The sequence below is a fragment of the Euprymna scolopes genome, chromosome 29, assembly GCF_053919585.1.
Source record: "Euprymna scolopes isolate OS-2025 chromosome 29, ASM5391958v1, whole genome shotgun sequence".
NCBI classification, from domain to species: domain Eukaryota; kingdom Metazoa; phylum Mollusca; class Cephalopoda; order Sepiida; family Sepiolidae; genus Euprymna; species Euprymna scolopes.
The window spans coordinates 64736600-64753787 of record NC_136510.1 but is presented as its reverse complement, the minus strand read 5'-3'; the positions used below and the strand labels follow the sequence as shown (position 1 = coordinate 64753787).

At 29.4% G+C, this 17188-nt stretch overlaps 1 protein-coding gene across 4 annotated transcripts in view; it reads right to left on the bottom strand.

Annotated features, from left to right (window-relative positions):
• Nucleotides 1-8640: 8640 nt before the first annotated feature.
• The window catches only part of LOC145252674 (protein FAM177A1-like), a 96596-nt gene continuing 88048 nt past the window's right edge, over nucleotides 8641-17188 (bottom strand). For all 4 annotated transcript variants that reach the window (XM_080112467.1, XM_080112468.1, XM_080112465.1 and 1 more), the window contains 3 exons: nucleotides 14894-14960; nucleotides 14530-14627; nucleotides 8641-12066 (listed from right to left, as the gene is read on the bottom strand). In XM_080112467.1, the coding sequence (XP_079968593.1) occupies nucleotides 11911-12066; nucleotides 14530-14627; nucleotides 14894-14960 (321 nt within the window). In that variant the 3' untranslated portion in view covers nucleotides 8641-11910. The remainder of the gene's footprint in view (nucleotides 12067-14529; nucleotides 14628-14893; nucleotides 14961-17188) is intronic.

Genomic DNA, 17188 nt, shown 5'->3' with positions numbered 1-17188 from the left:
AATATAATTTTAAAATAATATTGTAATGAAAACAACATTGGACTTTTATAAAATAGTTTTTTTTTGTTGTTTTTTTTTTTCAAACAAATAATTTTAAAGGTTGAATCCAAGTTTAGCGTTACAAATTCCAGAGAATTTTTTGAGGATCAGCACTATTGCTAAACGAATTATTTTGTGCTAAATAGTATTTTTTTTTTTTTTTTTTTTGTTTAAAAAATAACCTTTGTAAGTATAGAACAAAATATCGAAGCCGGTGATTTTGTTTACTTTATGGCCATCATCTAAATTGAAAATAAAAATGTCCGCTTCTTGTCTTCTTCATAAAATCATCTTTTAATCTGATCTGGAATTTGTAACGCTAAATTTGGATTCAACCATTTTGGAAATTTTAATGTTATTGAATTAAAGCAAGTTTGAAGGGTCAACAACAAATTAAATTAAATGATTGTTTTTTTTCTTTTCTTAACGGAGAAGTGGGTTGTTTTTTATTGTTTTTTTTTTGTTTTTTTACTGGGAATCGAAATATAATTGTAAAAACATTTAATGAAAAGTTTGCGTAAGAAAATATAATTTTAATAAAATAATTTTGTAATGAAAGCAACATTGGATTTTTATAATATAGTTTTTTTTTGTTTTTTCGAACAGATAAATAATTGTAAACATGCAGAAAGTCTATCATCCCGATGTTAATTTCATGCTTCGGACATAGTTTGAAATAATGGTATCTTTCTATCTATCATCCTGATGTTATTATGTGTAAATAATGTAATGTCGGTTTTACGTTTCTGGAAAGAATAAATGGTAATTTTAGGTTAATTTATTCTTTCCCTTGCGCGAGCCTTTCCTAATCTCACACAAAAACACGTGTTCACATCTCAAGCTATATTACTTGTCACATACATATGCGCGCACGTTCACACACGAACATATATTCACGTTCGCGTACATATACTCACATTCACGTGTATACACACACACGCTCTCACACACGCGCACACGTATGCACACAAGGACAACATCACTTCCCCTTTCAAAGGAAATCCACACATGCACAAAAGACCACCGGAAACAATTATAAAAGCAAGAGACAAGCTGTTTCCAGCCTTTTCAACTTAGCTCTCGAGCTGAGCGGTCGTCGGACCATTTGCCCCCTTTTGGGGCGCCCGCACGAGTCACGTCACCTGCGACTATGTATGGGGCATGAGCTAACAGACTGTACGTACACCTTACACGTTTTCATGGCCTGGATTGACTTTTTCTCTATACTACAACAGACTTCCCTTCTCACCAGCTAACAGCGAGAGACGCACGCCAAACTAAACACGTGTAGTGCCCTTTTCTTTCACTTGTTTCTTCACAAAAATCCTAGTTCGTTTAATTCAAGTAAACGCGTTGTTCGTTCCTTCCTCAAAGCAATTCATTTTTCCTTTCCCAATTCAAATCATTTCTCATATCTTGTACGACTGGGGGATATGTATAATATATCCACCAGTCCACTACACCCTTTCCGAAAGTAATCGTTCTCCACTTCAATTTTTTTGTTATTTATTTCATGCTTAAAATAATGGTATCTCCTTTGCATTTGGACAGCAGGTGCGTGAAATAAAATGGTGTCTCCAATTTCGGCAATAAAGTGTAGAAGCACCAAAAATAATGTTCAAACTGACACACTCAATTCTATTCCAAAGTGTATTAATCTATGGTAACATGTATGAAATATTGATGCTGTTAAAATTCTAAGCCATACTTTCTTTTTGTCTCCTTCTCTCCTTTTACATAAAAGAGTCAGAATGTAAGTTGGAGATAAGAAGGAAAGTAACAAAAAAAAAAAATGAAATATTGAAATTTTTTACATGAGGCGATAATTTCTTTTTTTGGATTACTATTTTTTCACACGAACATGTATTCTAATGACGGAACTTAAAAAAATATAAAGTTAATATCAATACTGATGATGTTCTAATTTTCTGAAAGATACGAATAATAAAAAAATATATTTTGTCATTGATTTCATGACCAACATAAAATTGGGATATAATTTATTTTATTCTTTTTTAAATTTGAGAATACACAAAATTAATCATTTACCTATGTAAATAGTGAAGTCTTCTATTTGTTTATAAAATTAAAGTTAAATAGATGAACAACTTACAATAAATGAAGTCCATTTAGTTAATGACACCTAACAGTAGTTGCTTGTATCATTTCATTATAACAATATTTGAAATGGTTGTTCAAGATTTTTAAATAATAAGTATATTATGATATTCAACAAATTTCATAAAAGAAAGAGCATATGTGTTTTTATTAATACTATAAGCAGCAGCTGGTGGTGTGGAAATGGTTAGTGAAAAATGCTTCAAGTTTAACAATCTCTAGTTAGAATAAATAGTTTTTGAAAAAACTCCATTGAAACAATTTTTTATTAGGGTCAGAATAAAATTGTTACATTCAAAGCTATTTATGACAAAATGTTAGAAATGGATAATTATTAACACATTCGTTTTTTTTTTTGTTTTAACTTTTTAAATTTTTTTACTATTTTTGTTTTTTTTATTTTTTCATTCATTTTCTTTTACATGTTAGTGCTTATAGAAATTTACTTCAAAACTATAAGTTTATAAGAAATATAATTATATATATATACATTTTTTTTAAGTTAGCATAAAAACGATGTTGCTGTTTTTTTTTTAACTTTTTCATTCATTTACTTTTACATGTTAGTGCTTATAGAAATTGACTTCAAAACTATAAGCTTTATAAGAAATATATATTTTTTTTCAAGGTTAGCATAAAAACAATTTTGCTGTTTTTAAAAAAAAATTTTTTCATTCATTTTCTTTTACATGTTAGTGCTTTATAAGAAATATATTTTTTCAAGGTTATCATAAAAACGATGTTGCTGTTTTTTTAAATTTTTTTCATTCATTTTCTTTTAAATGTTAGTGCTTATAGAAATTTACTTCAAAACTATGATAAGCTTTATAAGAAATATAATTATATATATATATATATATATTTTCAAGGTAAAGCATAAAAACGATGTTGCTGCTTTTTTTATTTAATATTTTATTTTATATTTCAAGCAATCTTCCGCTCTTGGTCACAAAAATGTAGCAAAATAAGAATGAAATACGTTAGAAAAAAATTGGAAATTTGTTTTTTGGGGTTGCATTCATTCCTTGCAACAATATTCGAAAGAGTTCACATAAAAAATTGTTCTTACCGTTTATGGAAGAAGAATGTTGTACTTATATATATATATATATATACACGAGAGAGAGAGAGAGAGAGAGAGAGAGAGAGAGAGAGAAATGAATGAAGGGCAAATGGGACAAGAGTATTGGAAAATAAAAGTAGATGTAACAAACAAAAGTCTCAATCTAAAGGCTGTGAGTTCAATCCATGTACAGGACAGTACATGTTCATTTTCTCTTCAATCACACTGACAAATTCCATTGTTGATTGTTTTAATGTAGCCATACAGATGGACGATAAAACGCTTTGGATAATCAGATTTCAAGAGTATTCTATTAAAATAGTCATATTTTAAAAACCAAAACATTTCAAATTCTCAAAATATCACCGTTTTGTTCAGAAATGAATATACTTTCAAATGAATGAATAAATAATAATGTACAATATATTTTTTAAGAGTTTTAAGCAAATAAAGTGATAAAAATGTGAACATCATGAAACAGCATTTTCGGTAAGGTTTTGTAAAGATCTCCCCTTGATTTGTAAATGTTTGTAATTTGGAAACTAATCCAGAAGAGACATCATTTTAATTAGTTTGGAGTTTCCGGAATACTTTTGACCACACTTTTTATTTTCATTGTGTCAACATGGCGAGTATTGAAAATTTAAAAAAAAAAATCTTAGAACATTCACTAGTAAATGAAACAATCTTTTCACTGTTTTTATCCATTAAAAGTAATAAGAAGTTTGTCATAAAATTTGGAAACTAATCAGAATAGATGTCACTTTTAATAATTTGGGGTGTCCGAAATACTTTTGACCACTCGTTTTTTTGTTTTGTTGTGTTTAAAAAAAAAAAAAAACAAGACTTCAACATGACGAGTATTGAAAATTTGGAAAAAAATTTTTCTTCAGACACCCACTGTTAAATAAATTAATCTTTTTACTGTTTTTATCCATTAAAGGTATAATTGTATGTTGTTTTCTCTTGCTAGCAATTTAAAATGATGATACTGGGGGGGGGGGGAATTGTCTTTATTGACTTTCGATAGAAAACTGTTTTATAGTATTAGCAGCATCAGCGATAGCATGGTTGTTAAGAACAGACGTTTTTTGTTGATTTTTATTCCAGAACGATTTTGGAAAAAAAAAAAAAAAAAGAATGGAAAATAGGAATATAATAAATGTTCTTACATGTTTAGTTGGAGCTATTTTGTTATCAAAAATTGTTATATAAACCCAGATCTCCAACTTCCACTAGCATGTCTCCAACATCAGGGGCCTACGTTCCAACCTTCCATTACAAGAGACTAAACCAGACCTATTATTCCTAAGCGAAACTGGAATTGGACTGACTATTTCCCTAGATAAGTTTGTAATTAAAGGATACTAAAACTTAACATGCAAATCTGACCCCTATGCTTGCATTAAAGATGGCTTTTCATGTGGTAGGGACATCTCTAGAGAATATACTAAATTACCCTATGTGTTTCCGGGTTGCACTTCCCCACACTACTGCGTTTATATTTACCCTCTATCGCACAACAGAGTTACTATTTTTAAGAGCATACCTAAGAAAATTGACCACATCCTGCCTACCGATCCTTTCGCTAACATTCACGTCTGTGGAGACTTCAATGTTCACAATGTGGAATGGTTAATCCGCTCAAACAAGACAAATAATGAGGGGAGGTCCTCTCATGATTTCTCCATTGCTTATGACCTCACTCAGATTGTTCATGAACCCACCTGTGTGCCCGACTCTGACGGTCAGTATGCGAGTCTCCTGGACATTTTTCCTCACAACCTGAGTTATGTTCATCTCCCGTTCTGTCTCCACTGCGATTTTCCGACGACTCTGTTGTATCAGTTAAGACAAAAACGAAATGTAATAAGTCCTCAGACGTACCTCTCCTTCTTACAGTATATCGATGCTCTATGGCTAACTGGGATAGCTTCCGTACATTTATATCAGCTCTACCTCTGCATTCCATGTTTAAAAAGGATGTGTCCTCTGTAGTATCAGATCTGACAGAATGGTAAACCGTTTCATACTCTCAAAAAATTCCAGCAAAAATCTAACAGCCAGCTGTGATTCTCTCCATAATGTACTGCTGCAATTCACACAGAAATCACTTTTTCTATTGCTTCCAATGTAATAAATGTACTGAGGCTAAGGCAGCTTTCAGGACTGCCAGAAATCACTGTAAAAGAGTAATGAAGAGTGCGAGAGAGTTGTATGCTCAGTCCGTCAAGTCAAAAGTGGCTGAGCAGCAGCTTGGTTCCCACCAGTTTTGGCAAATATCAAACAGGATCCTAAACAGAAGCATGTGCTCTATCCCAACTATCATCAATGGATCTGAGGTAATCTCGTCAGCATCAGACAAAGAACTTTGCAGCTAATTCTACCCTATGCAACTAAGGCTGCCAAACCCCTGTATTTCCTCCTGTATCAGAAAACATGTTATGCGACATACAAATATCTGTGCGTAATGTTGCCAAGCTAATCAAAAACCTTGATTCCAGTAAAACAACTGGTCCTGACGGCATTCCAATTATAGTGCTGACAAAAGCTTCAACCAGAACTAGTTCTCATACTTATAAAGCTGTTTAAGCGTTGTCTTAAGGAGAATTGTTTCCCAACACCCTGGAAAATCTAATCAGTATACTCTGTATTTAATGGTGGGATCCTTTTATCAATCCAGTAGATATCTCACTGTTGATTCAATTCTCTACCTATATAAGAGCCAAGTACGTCCAAGGTTGCCACATCTGGGCAGGAGCTGCTAGGAAGACTCATCCTGCCTTGACAGAGTTCAAAATAGACTTCGTAGCCGAGTGGGGGATATCGTCGTCTCTTCCCTGCAACCTCTTTCTCACAGGAGAGATACTATGAGCCTGTCTCTGCTTTATCGTTATTTTCATGGCAAGGGCTCATCTGAGCTCCAATCTATGCTACCCCCCTTGCCAAACTTTCACAAGAAACACTCGTCTAGCTGAAAACACTATCAATAATTTCCCCTACTCTTTATCCACCTAAACATAGATTCCATGAACAAAGCTTCTTTCTTAGAACTGCATACCTGTGGAACTGTCTTCCGTTTGCCTGCTTTTCAGCTGATTACTACATGGTCATCTTCAAGTTCAACGTAAACAAGTTCTTGATGAGCCGTTCCCCTTAAGTAATCTAGTTTACCAAATTTACACTAACGATTATGAGCAGTATACCACTCCTGTGTTTTTTACAATTTTTTCAGAATGGATGACACTAATCTACCTGATTATAAAAAAAATTAAATATTTTTAGGGATGCTCAATTTCTAGTGAAATTAAGAAATAGACAGTTTAAACTGCAAAGTTTAAAAACGAAATAATGTGTCACTTGGTAGAAAAAAGGACATGCAATGTACCTGAAAATAAAAATCAAATTCAAAATTTGTGAACGATTTTTCAGCTTTCCCGCAACAATTTTTTTTTGTGATATTTAAATAAGTGGACAAAAAATACTTGATATTTTTCCAAAATGTCACGTTTTCTGTTAGAGTGACGTGACTTGTTTTAAATAAACTTTTTTGTCTATCTTAATTCTTGTAAAGTTTCACACCCTCATTTACCTAAGTTTGCTAATTTAAAAGTAATTTGATGTTCAAAATCTAAGCCATAACATTTTCAAAATCCAATATTAATGAACCACTAACTGTAAATATGTCAAATACACTCTTTAAAAAAATCTACTCAATCTTAGCCCTAAAATAAATGAGTGGTAAGCTCCCCATTAAGCAAAATTCCTCTATACACTACATATAAGCGCGTCTAAAAAAAAAAAAATCCTTAAAAATGTACATGATAAAAAAACTGTCCTAAAATGCTAGAATGGCATCGACATGGTGAATTTTTTCATATTAAATTTATGTGAAATTAACCCCCATTCTAAATTGTTTTTGTTTTGTTTGTCAAGTCTTCAGGATGTTCACACATAATTTCCCTTAGTCCTAACCCAAAGTCAGAATGACAAGCCTCCCCATTCTCCCATAATTGCACAAAGACCCCCTTAAAACTACACATAATCGTCCTAAAAAAAACAAAAAAAACACACACACACACGATTTATCTCCCATAGAAAAAATGGTTAACTGCCCTAAAATGGCCCAAAATGAATCATTTTACATTAAATTCTAAAATAATTTTTGTTTATCTTTCGTTAAAGTTTTTCAGTATGTTCATATGTAATTGCCTAAAAAGGTAGAATCATTTGGGAGAGATGGTCAGATGGAAATGGGGTGATGGAGGGTGTTAATCTACAATAATACTAAAGAAATATTGCAATATATTCATTTTAAAATAGTCCTAGATTTAAATTTCAGTTTCTTGTACATAAAATGCATTACAATTTACTGCATATTATTTAAAAAACTTAATTTCTGGAGATTTTCAGTGACATATTCTGATTCCTTGTACAAAAATACACTTATATGGTAAATATCATTGCTTAATCTTGTGTTTTAACAAAAATATAGCATTTTTACTGAAAAAGTAGTGTAAAAAAAATGTGACAAAATGCATATGGTCTTAAAGAGGGAAAAATATCCAAACATGCAAAGCACAAAAATTTTCATAACTTCCTTAATTTTAATTGGATTTTAAAAATTTAAAAGGATTCTTTCTTAGCTCTTTCTATGTATGCCATTATTGAGATATTTTAAGCCACTTAAATACTTTCATGTGTATTGTTAATGTAAATGAATTTTAAGTGACATAAACATGAATTTGTTTGAAACAAATAAAGCATCATATTTTCACTCTTCAGTTTTGATAAAACACATAATTGAAATAAATAAAACTATAAGAGTTTCAAAAGAAAAATTATGTGTAAGAGTCATTTAGTTTAAATTTCTTAAAAAAAAAAAAAATAAAAATAATGAGGAGGGGGAATCCAAAATGTATTTTGTTTGGGGAAGAAATGGTAAATCCGTTTTAGTTTTCTTGCAAACAAGAAGAATAAAGTGAGTGATATCTTAGGCCAACAGTGGATGGATTAGTCAAAGCTTGAAGAAAATCATTGTTTCATTGTGTTCTGTTGTAAAACAATGCAGTATTCGTTCAGAAGACCAAAATATTGCAGAAGCAATTTTGAATATCTATGCTTTTATAATATAGAAACAATATTTAGATTTACTGTTTTGCAGTAATGTTAATCGTTTTAGTTTCTTAAGTTGTCCTTCATAATACATTTTGTTGAATCTGATAGGATAACTTTCTTTTATGAAGCCATTTTGTTATCACTTAACCATTTCAACATAAAACTAATTTTTAAACAGATTTTGTACAATACTTATGGATGTGCTGACAGCATCCACAAATGAAGATGGTCCATAGGGTAAGAAGGAACATATTTTTTTTTTTTAATGGAAAATACAAGTGAAATAATAAAGGAAAAAGATATTTCAAAGATTTCTTTTTTTTTTTATTAAGGAACAGTTTTTATAAACAAAACATCAGCATTAAAGTTTACAAAAAAGATTATCATGTGTTTTATAAAGTGATTTTGTTGTCAATTCGAAATAACAATGTAAAGTTGATGTTACAAAATGTTGAAGCTGACGAGCAGAGTTTGAAGCTTGTTTTGAAGTAACCAATACGGAAGACTAGATGTATCGAATGAAATTAGAGAAAATTGTTTTTATTTGTTTTGTTTTTAAAAGTTCTGGAATATGACCATGATCACAAAAACAATAGAAAAGAAACTTAAAGTCACTTGGCTTGACGTTAATGCTCAAAAGCTGTCTGAATTTTTTTTTTATTCAAACAAACTTTAGTCAATATAAATTATTCATATTCTTGACATGTAATAGGAAATTTGCATTAAAATATGGAAGAATCTGAATAGATAAAGAAATGTCTAAAATGGCACATTTTTAAAGATTTGATATTAAAACAGCAGTTTATATTGCCAAGTTATGAAGAGCCTCAGGCCACAATGCATTGATAAAACAATTACCAAAAGATTGAAACAGAAATGTCTGACTATTTTTTGGGTTCTTTTTTTTTTTCCAAACATTTGATGTTGCTGCTGCCAAAATCTCTTAAAAGATACCAATTCCAAATCCACATCAACTGAGGTCATCACTTGATGTTTCATCTTCACCCTTTTACATTTTTAGTAGATCAAGAGATTTTCAAATTCATTATTACAGAAAAGAGAATTATGATGAAAATATAAACGATTTTTGATCATTTTAAGTCAAAGAAGGGAATCAGTTTTGGGATGTTCACACGTAAGTGCCAATCATATCACATTACATTAAAAATAAAGAGAAGAAATTTAACAGCTCTGCGACAAAAAGCTATCATCAAAGCATCTTGTTTTTTCTAGAGGAAGGAGGTATTTCTTGTTCATCTGCTATGACTTTTCTGTAGACTTAGATTTAAGAACAATGCCAAGCATCTATGTAAGAATTGACTGCCTAAAACAATAATTGTGTTTCAGACTAGAATAGACGTTTTTTATTTCTGGAAAAGTTAATTTTAGAATTTGTTGCAGGGATTAAAGATAATATATGGCTATTTCAAATCATCTTTCATCTACCTCCAGACTTTTATTGCATGCAGTTTGAAATCATTAAAAAATATTGTATATATCAAATTAAAAAACACGATTGAGAAATAAAGAGATTGTTTTTTTGTTTTTAAGGGAATCAAAATCTGTATTTTGTCCTTATTGGGTTATTTTTGTATTAGGAAATTGAAGATCTTTACCACATTGCTTATGAGTGTCATTTTTCAAGATAAATGATTTTGTCAGATTGAAGACAAACATTAATTCAATAATACTCCCCTCACCACTTCTTACCTCAAATCTTTTATTCATTTTCTTGCTAAGAACTTTCTCTTCGAATATATGATTACATTTATTATCATTGGAAATTTAAAATCCAAATATTATTTCAAGTAAGGAGCCCCAGCAATGCAAAACTCCATGGATCAGATAATTTATAGGCTGAGGGAATTGTAGTATTTGTAATTGATGGCATCGTTTACTCAATATATGAATAGTGTATTTGGAAACCGAATGGATTATTTTGAGATTTTTTAAACACAATTATTAAAGCAGAAATGATATTGGAAAATTTACAGTTTCTACTGAAAAGTTTACAAGTTAATGTAACAAAAATCATTAATTTGGATGTGAATAGGAAGACAAAGGTCAAAGTGAACAGAGAATCTTTGTCAACAGAAAGATGGAAGAGGGGGGGGTCAAATTAAACAAAACATTTTTGTTAATAGGAAGAATCTCTTTGTCAATATTGATGCTGATAAGATGAAGGGAAAGGAATGTTGTAGTACATTTCAGAAAACTACAGATGATCCATCAAAAAATGTAAATTATCAACAAATTATGCAATAAAACAAAACTTGTTTATCGATTAACTACGCATTAGTTTTCCAACAAATTAATGTTTCAACAAATATTGAAAGATAATTTCTCAGGTTTTCAATGAAACATTTGAAAAAAAAAAAAAAAAAAAAAAAAAAAGGAAATTTTACACAACATTTTCATAGCAACTTTTTTCATTTTCACAGAAGAAATGAAAACGAGGTAGAAAATAGAATAAAGACTCATCAACTGGAACGTATCTAATTAATCGTCATAAAGAAAAATGAGCTAATTTACAAGTCGAGGATTTAGAAGTTGATTTCTTTCATCAAAGATTCATTTCATATTTAGATCTACCATATTTAATGTGTCTCTCACCAAATTGAGGCGGCTTTAGCAAAAGTAGCACTAATATCAATAAAGAACAGAAATTACTTTTTGTCTCTTCACGTGGTCCATAAATACAGACATTCAGTTGTGATTATATACATGAGCAGAAATATGTCTTTCTTTTTCTTTTAAACCATCTCAGATATAGAATTTTCTATGTATATTTAAACAAGAAAATTAAGGTTTTTTGCTTTCATTTATTTACTTTGAGATTTGGCCACAAAATTATTTTGAATGTCTATAAAATGAAACAAAATTAGAAATCATACTAAATCATTTGATAAAATTATAAAACAAAATCAATATATTAACAACATAAATAATTGGTGATATTATTTCTTGATAATTTGATTTTAAAAATAAAATCATCTGAGAAAAGGGGTAAGCATTAAAAAAAAATCTAGTGAAATTGTGACATATTTTTGGTTACAGACATAATATCCATTACAATAAAACATTCTTTAGATTTGTATCATATTTCATTTATTTGCAATTTTAACTAAGAATATTTTTTTTTTACATTTAATTTAGATATTGCATATAAATCTAGCATAGATCACCTTCCTCTGGGGTTAGCATAAATTGAAAGAAACTGTAACCTCCATAGTGTTTAGTAAATTTTAAAAACTAATAAATAGGAGAGGGTAGCAAAAATAAAGTATATTTAATTTTGTTAAAAACTTGAGAATCTTACCATCAAAATATTTGTTTTACAATATGATAATATTCAAACCTTGATTTCAATAAGAGCTCTGTGGTTTACAAAGCTTATGTTCAATATGTTTCCGTGTTAAATAGTAAATTTACATTCACTATTTAAGAGGCAAAACTGAGTTGGGTCATAGTTTCAATTGAATATTCATTTTTATAAATATTAAAAGCGTGTAAATATAAATAGTAAAGATGTCCATCTGTGTGCATGAGTAAGATGAAGATGAAAAAGAGGCTTAATATTTGTCGAGATTTTGATAATCTTGCTTTGGAACTGGCTCTGACACAACATAAGGCAATGGCTCATTTGCTTGAGGAGCAGTGGTCACTGCAGCCATTTCTCCAGTTTGAACACTTTGCAAAGAATTATCTTCAGCTTTTTCCTTATCTTCCTGTAAATAAAGAAATTAATCAAAATGCTGAGTACAAAATGTAAAAAAAAAAAAAAAAAAAAAAAATGAAATATTTATCAAATAAAACAAATATATTTTCCCCTCAAGAGTTATTTGCAATGGTTACTACGTCATTTTCACATTTATTATTAAAGATTGACCAAAAATAGAAATCTATTTATGTAATTTAGAAAAATAAGAGAAGGGGGAGAGCGGCTTCCTTTTTCATGACAAATGTAATAATCATCACACAGTACAGCAAATATTTTAAAATTAGTTGAAAAACTTTGGCAGTCATTCTGTTCAATAAAAAGGTTATTTTTTAAAGTAATTATTCCAAAGTAATCTAAGTTATTGGTGTGTGTAAATGTATCTGTAAGTATGAACTTAAAAATAATCGACCCAGGAGTTTTCATTTTGAATGTCATCTTTTTTTATTAAATTACTTAAATATTACTATTACTCCCACCACCAACAAAACTATTGTGCATAAGAAAATGAATCATACAAAATATTAATTTATTAGAAACTATTCATAAAATAACTATGCAAAAAATTATAGATATGATTAAATGCTTGACAATTAGTATATATCTATATAATTATAAAACTCAAATGACCATGTAACGAGTGATGTAACCCACTTTCCAGTTTACAACATCTGATTGCGCATGCACGCATAAGCATTAACCTATAACAACGTAAACAAATAAACATAAATCGCTTCTTTTGCAGGTTTTGACCTGCGCACTGAAATATTAACGTTATTATTTCGAAATTATTATTTAACATGGGAAGAGTGGGGGTGTTTTGCAACTATTCTTTATTACAACTATACCGTCGCTATTTTCTTACAACCAAACAACTTTAACCCGTTGACAAACATAAGAACAATTGTAGTAAAGCCAAGACTACTACTACTACTCTCTATCCGTCCCATTTCCTTCCTTCCTTTTTTTATTTACATTTCTAGATACAAAATAGTTGTGTGAGAACAGTGAATTTGTTGACACATTTACTAATCTGCTTCAATATTAGTTTTATTTTATTTTATTTATTTAGGTTTTATTTTTTTGCTTCAGGTTTTATTAATTATTATTTTTAGATTTTAACTTGATTGAAGGTTTCCAATATGGGTTTTTCATTCTTATATTTCTCATCGGTAGGTTCATATGCATTTTGCTGCTAAATGACTTTTGTCTGCATTCGATTCGTAGGAAAATCATGTTTAATCATGTTTCGATTTTTGAGCGATTATTCGGAAAAATAGCTAACTTTACACGAATAAGGAGGATTTTTTTTTCACGTTTGAGTGATCCGTCTGTGATTTTTCATTTTAATATATTTTCATAGAAATGTTTCTGTTATGTCAAAAAAACTATTTTCTTTACGTCACAAGTGTCATGCTCATACATGAATTCCATAACTAATTTAACATGCTGACCCAACGGGTCACGGGTAGTCTAGTATATATATATATATATATATATATATATATATATATATATATATATATATATAAAAATAAAGGTATTTGAAGATAGTTTGTTGCCGCATTGAATTAAATAAGCCCAATGTGTTTTGATACTATTCAGATTACTATTTGCAATTGTAGATCTAATAATGCTTGGCATGGATCAAATCCAGTCTTCTGATCTTCCATCTTAGTTAATATGGAAGTGGTGTGTTGAGATTCATATAATCAATCCATGGATCAGGATCTTCAAACTCCTAGTCTTCACAAGTTACCATTCAAGATAACAGTGATGCACCTTTGTAGGAGGATGCAGTTGGTATCTTTTTGACAAGGTTCAATTAGTAATGATTGATTTGGAGAGAAGTAAATTATAAAATTTAACTTTTCATATGAAAAATGATTAAAAAGGAAACCATAGCTTAAAATTGGCTGAAAGACACTTGCTAACCAGTTAGATTTCAATGACATCAAAACTTTCTACTCTATCAGAAAGATTCCGCTTCTATAGGTTTTATATGAACAGCAATAGTCTTTTCGTAAAGGAAATATAAGAGGGTGATGAGAGGAATTTCTTTAATTTGATGTTTTATTTTTACACCATACCATTTTTTAAAAAGTTTCTTATTTTGTTCTAGCTGGAGCTGGGGCATCCTACCGAATGCCAGATATTCACCTGCTATCTCATACATTTCAACAGAGAGATCTTTTTAAGATTCACTCTTGCACTTGGTTCACCGGGTATATTTGCAGATAGATAAAAGAATTTCTAAAACCATTTGTGGGTTATTTTATGTTGAACAATTCATTAGACACACTACTATTTCCTTTATAGCAAAAGAAGTAGGAGTTCATGGCTGACAAAATTTGTGCATTTGTCCAATATATTGGGAGTGAATTTCAGCTTGCCTTTCTAATGCTATAAATTCATATAATCATTAAAGCTTCATTATTTGAGTTGGAAAACACAAATTAGAGAATTGACTTACCAAACGCTTAGCTCGATAATATTCATCAATAGCTGATTGATACTTGGGGGAGGTGATACCAAAGAACCAGGCTAATTTCTCTCCACAAGAATCAGCAGCTATAATAAAAAAAAAAGTAGACAAACAAAAATATAAAAAGGGTAAAAAAAATTGATCTTGATTAAAAATAAAGATTAAAAGATGAGATATTATTAGATTAATAGTAATTCAATTCAAAATATCAAATGAAGGAATTACTTTCAGTCATTCAATCTTTCTCATAAAAAAATGAAATAATGCATGAGAAATCTATTAAAACATAAGAACAATGACTCACTAAGTCATTGCAGACCTGAGAATTGAAAGCCATAGATATTTAACTTACCATTGAATGTTTTAGTGAATGTTAAAGCTAGATAATACCAAATCCATGGAATCCACTGGAGTGAATGCTGAAAATAAATGCAAGGAGAAATTGTGCAGAAGCAAATATTAAATAATATAAAAAATAAATATTTCACTTAAGCAAACTAATTAAAATAGTTTATATTTATAGACACTATTGAATTTTGTTTTTTATTAAATTCAGGTATAGTTTTCTATTTTTATGAAAAAAAACAATTAAAAAAGGTTTTTTATCAGTAGTTAGAATCCATGCTGAAAAACTGATAAAATATCAAAAAAATAATTAAAATTGAAAACATTTCAATTACATAAAAAAATCTGATACAAGTAGATTCAAAAATACAGAATACCAATGGAATGCAAAAATACAAAGTGAATTATACATTAGCACCATTGCTTTAAAAAAAAAAAAATTCCATTTGAATTGTGAACAATACAGCATATACACACATTTATTATTCTTATCACAGATTTTTAGCTACAAAAAAAAAAAAAAAAAAAAAAAAAAAAAAAAAAAAAGAGGGGAGTTATTTACAAAATTTTTTTTTACCTAAAAGTACATTTACAAACATTTTTATACACACTTTCAAACTTTTAAAAATATTTATCATTAAATGCAATGTTTTATAAAATATCTTTTTAATATTTAAACAAAATATTAGATTGGATTGAAAACTATTTTTAAATATTCTTTTGCAATAAAAATATTTATAAAACCAAAAGTCAAAAGTAATAAAAATTGGTGTTAAAATGTCTTTTTTAGTTGTTCATTCTGAGGAGTCTTCAATGCATTTGATCCAAATCTTCAACTTATTTAGGTTTAATGGAAGTGATATGTTGATACTAATTTTCTTGTTGTTTGTAATCATTTTAAATCAAAAAGTTTATTCCTAAATGACAGATATATTCATCTTCATTTCACAATTCCTCTAGGTGGAAAAGGACAAAAATATGGCTGAAGTTCCATTTGTGATTAATAGAATGAAAAGAGGAATTTCAACAAAGACTTACATATGTATTATTTAAAGAATTCTGTAGTTTTGAAGAATTAAAAAAATTTTTGCATAAAAAAAAAAATGAGAAAGCCAAGCTTGTAGATAGAACAAATTGGATAAAATGTTGCAAAAAGATTTGAAAAAACAAAACGGATACAATTCAAGAACCAACTCAAACATGAAATTTATCATTTCTGCTCAGTTGTGTCATATTTTTCTCTCATTCTTCAATATCGGTTGCATCAAATCATAATACATTTCTATATCCAATACTAACAGGTATTCACACGTCTTCTTGCCCATTAAGGCGGAGACGAATCCTCTAGTGGAATTTCTAGCCAGAACTTTAATTTACCAAGCAAAGATCAGCTTTCATGCATGGTTAATCATGTTAATACTGTTATAGTCCAAATGGACATTAACCCTACAAGTGGATTCATCTACCTTTTCGATGTTTCTTTGGTTTATCCTGCTTCATATCTAGCCACCAGACTCACCAATGAAGCCAATTTAGTTGACAATAACTGGTTAACTATGCAGCAGGTAATATTAAATTACATAGAACCAATAGTACAGACATGATGATAGTGTTGAGAAAGTATATCGGTTAGTTGCTAAATACTGTTGACATTTACTTTACATTTATGCAGATAAAATATTTACATATACAAATAAAAGATGTTTTCATACAAAAAAAAAAAAAGCAACATAAAATACAGGATACAATAAGATACTGTTATAAGTTGTATCTTAAAATGTTAAAAATGATTTAACCAATTTTCATTCATTATCATAATACAAACTTCTGGCCTGTTCTAGAACAAAACTGAAAATACAAGACCATTGCATCTTTTTATAAGAAATAAATATAACGTTTTTCAACCTAATAAATTAAATTTATTTAAAATGATCAATTTAAACAAATAAATCTAATTGAGTTATCTTTTATGTTCTTATCTTCCTTCGAGTGAGGTGGGGAGTAAACTGGAATGGCATACAAAAACGAGGATTACTTATAATAATGAGTATATATATATATATGCACAAACATACATACATATATAATTACTTATAATAATAAATGATTATACATACATACTTTGCAGGTACCCAAGCATACAGCAAAGTTCTAACCTTAACCTTGAAAAATAGTATGCACCATTCTTAAATTAAAGACCATCATCATGTCAGGTTTGGTCATGATCAGTCCAGTAGTATGGGATGTAAGAGAGTATATATACATAGACTATTACCTTGACCTTTATCTGGGAAAATGGTGT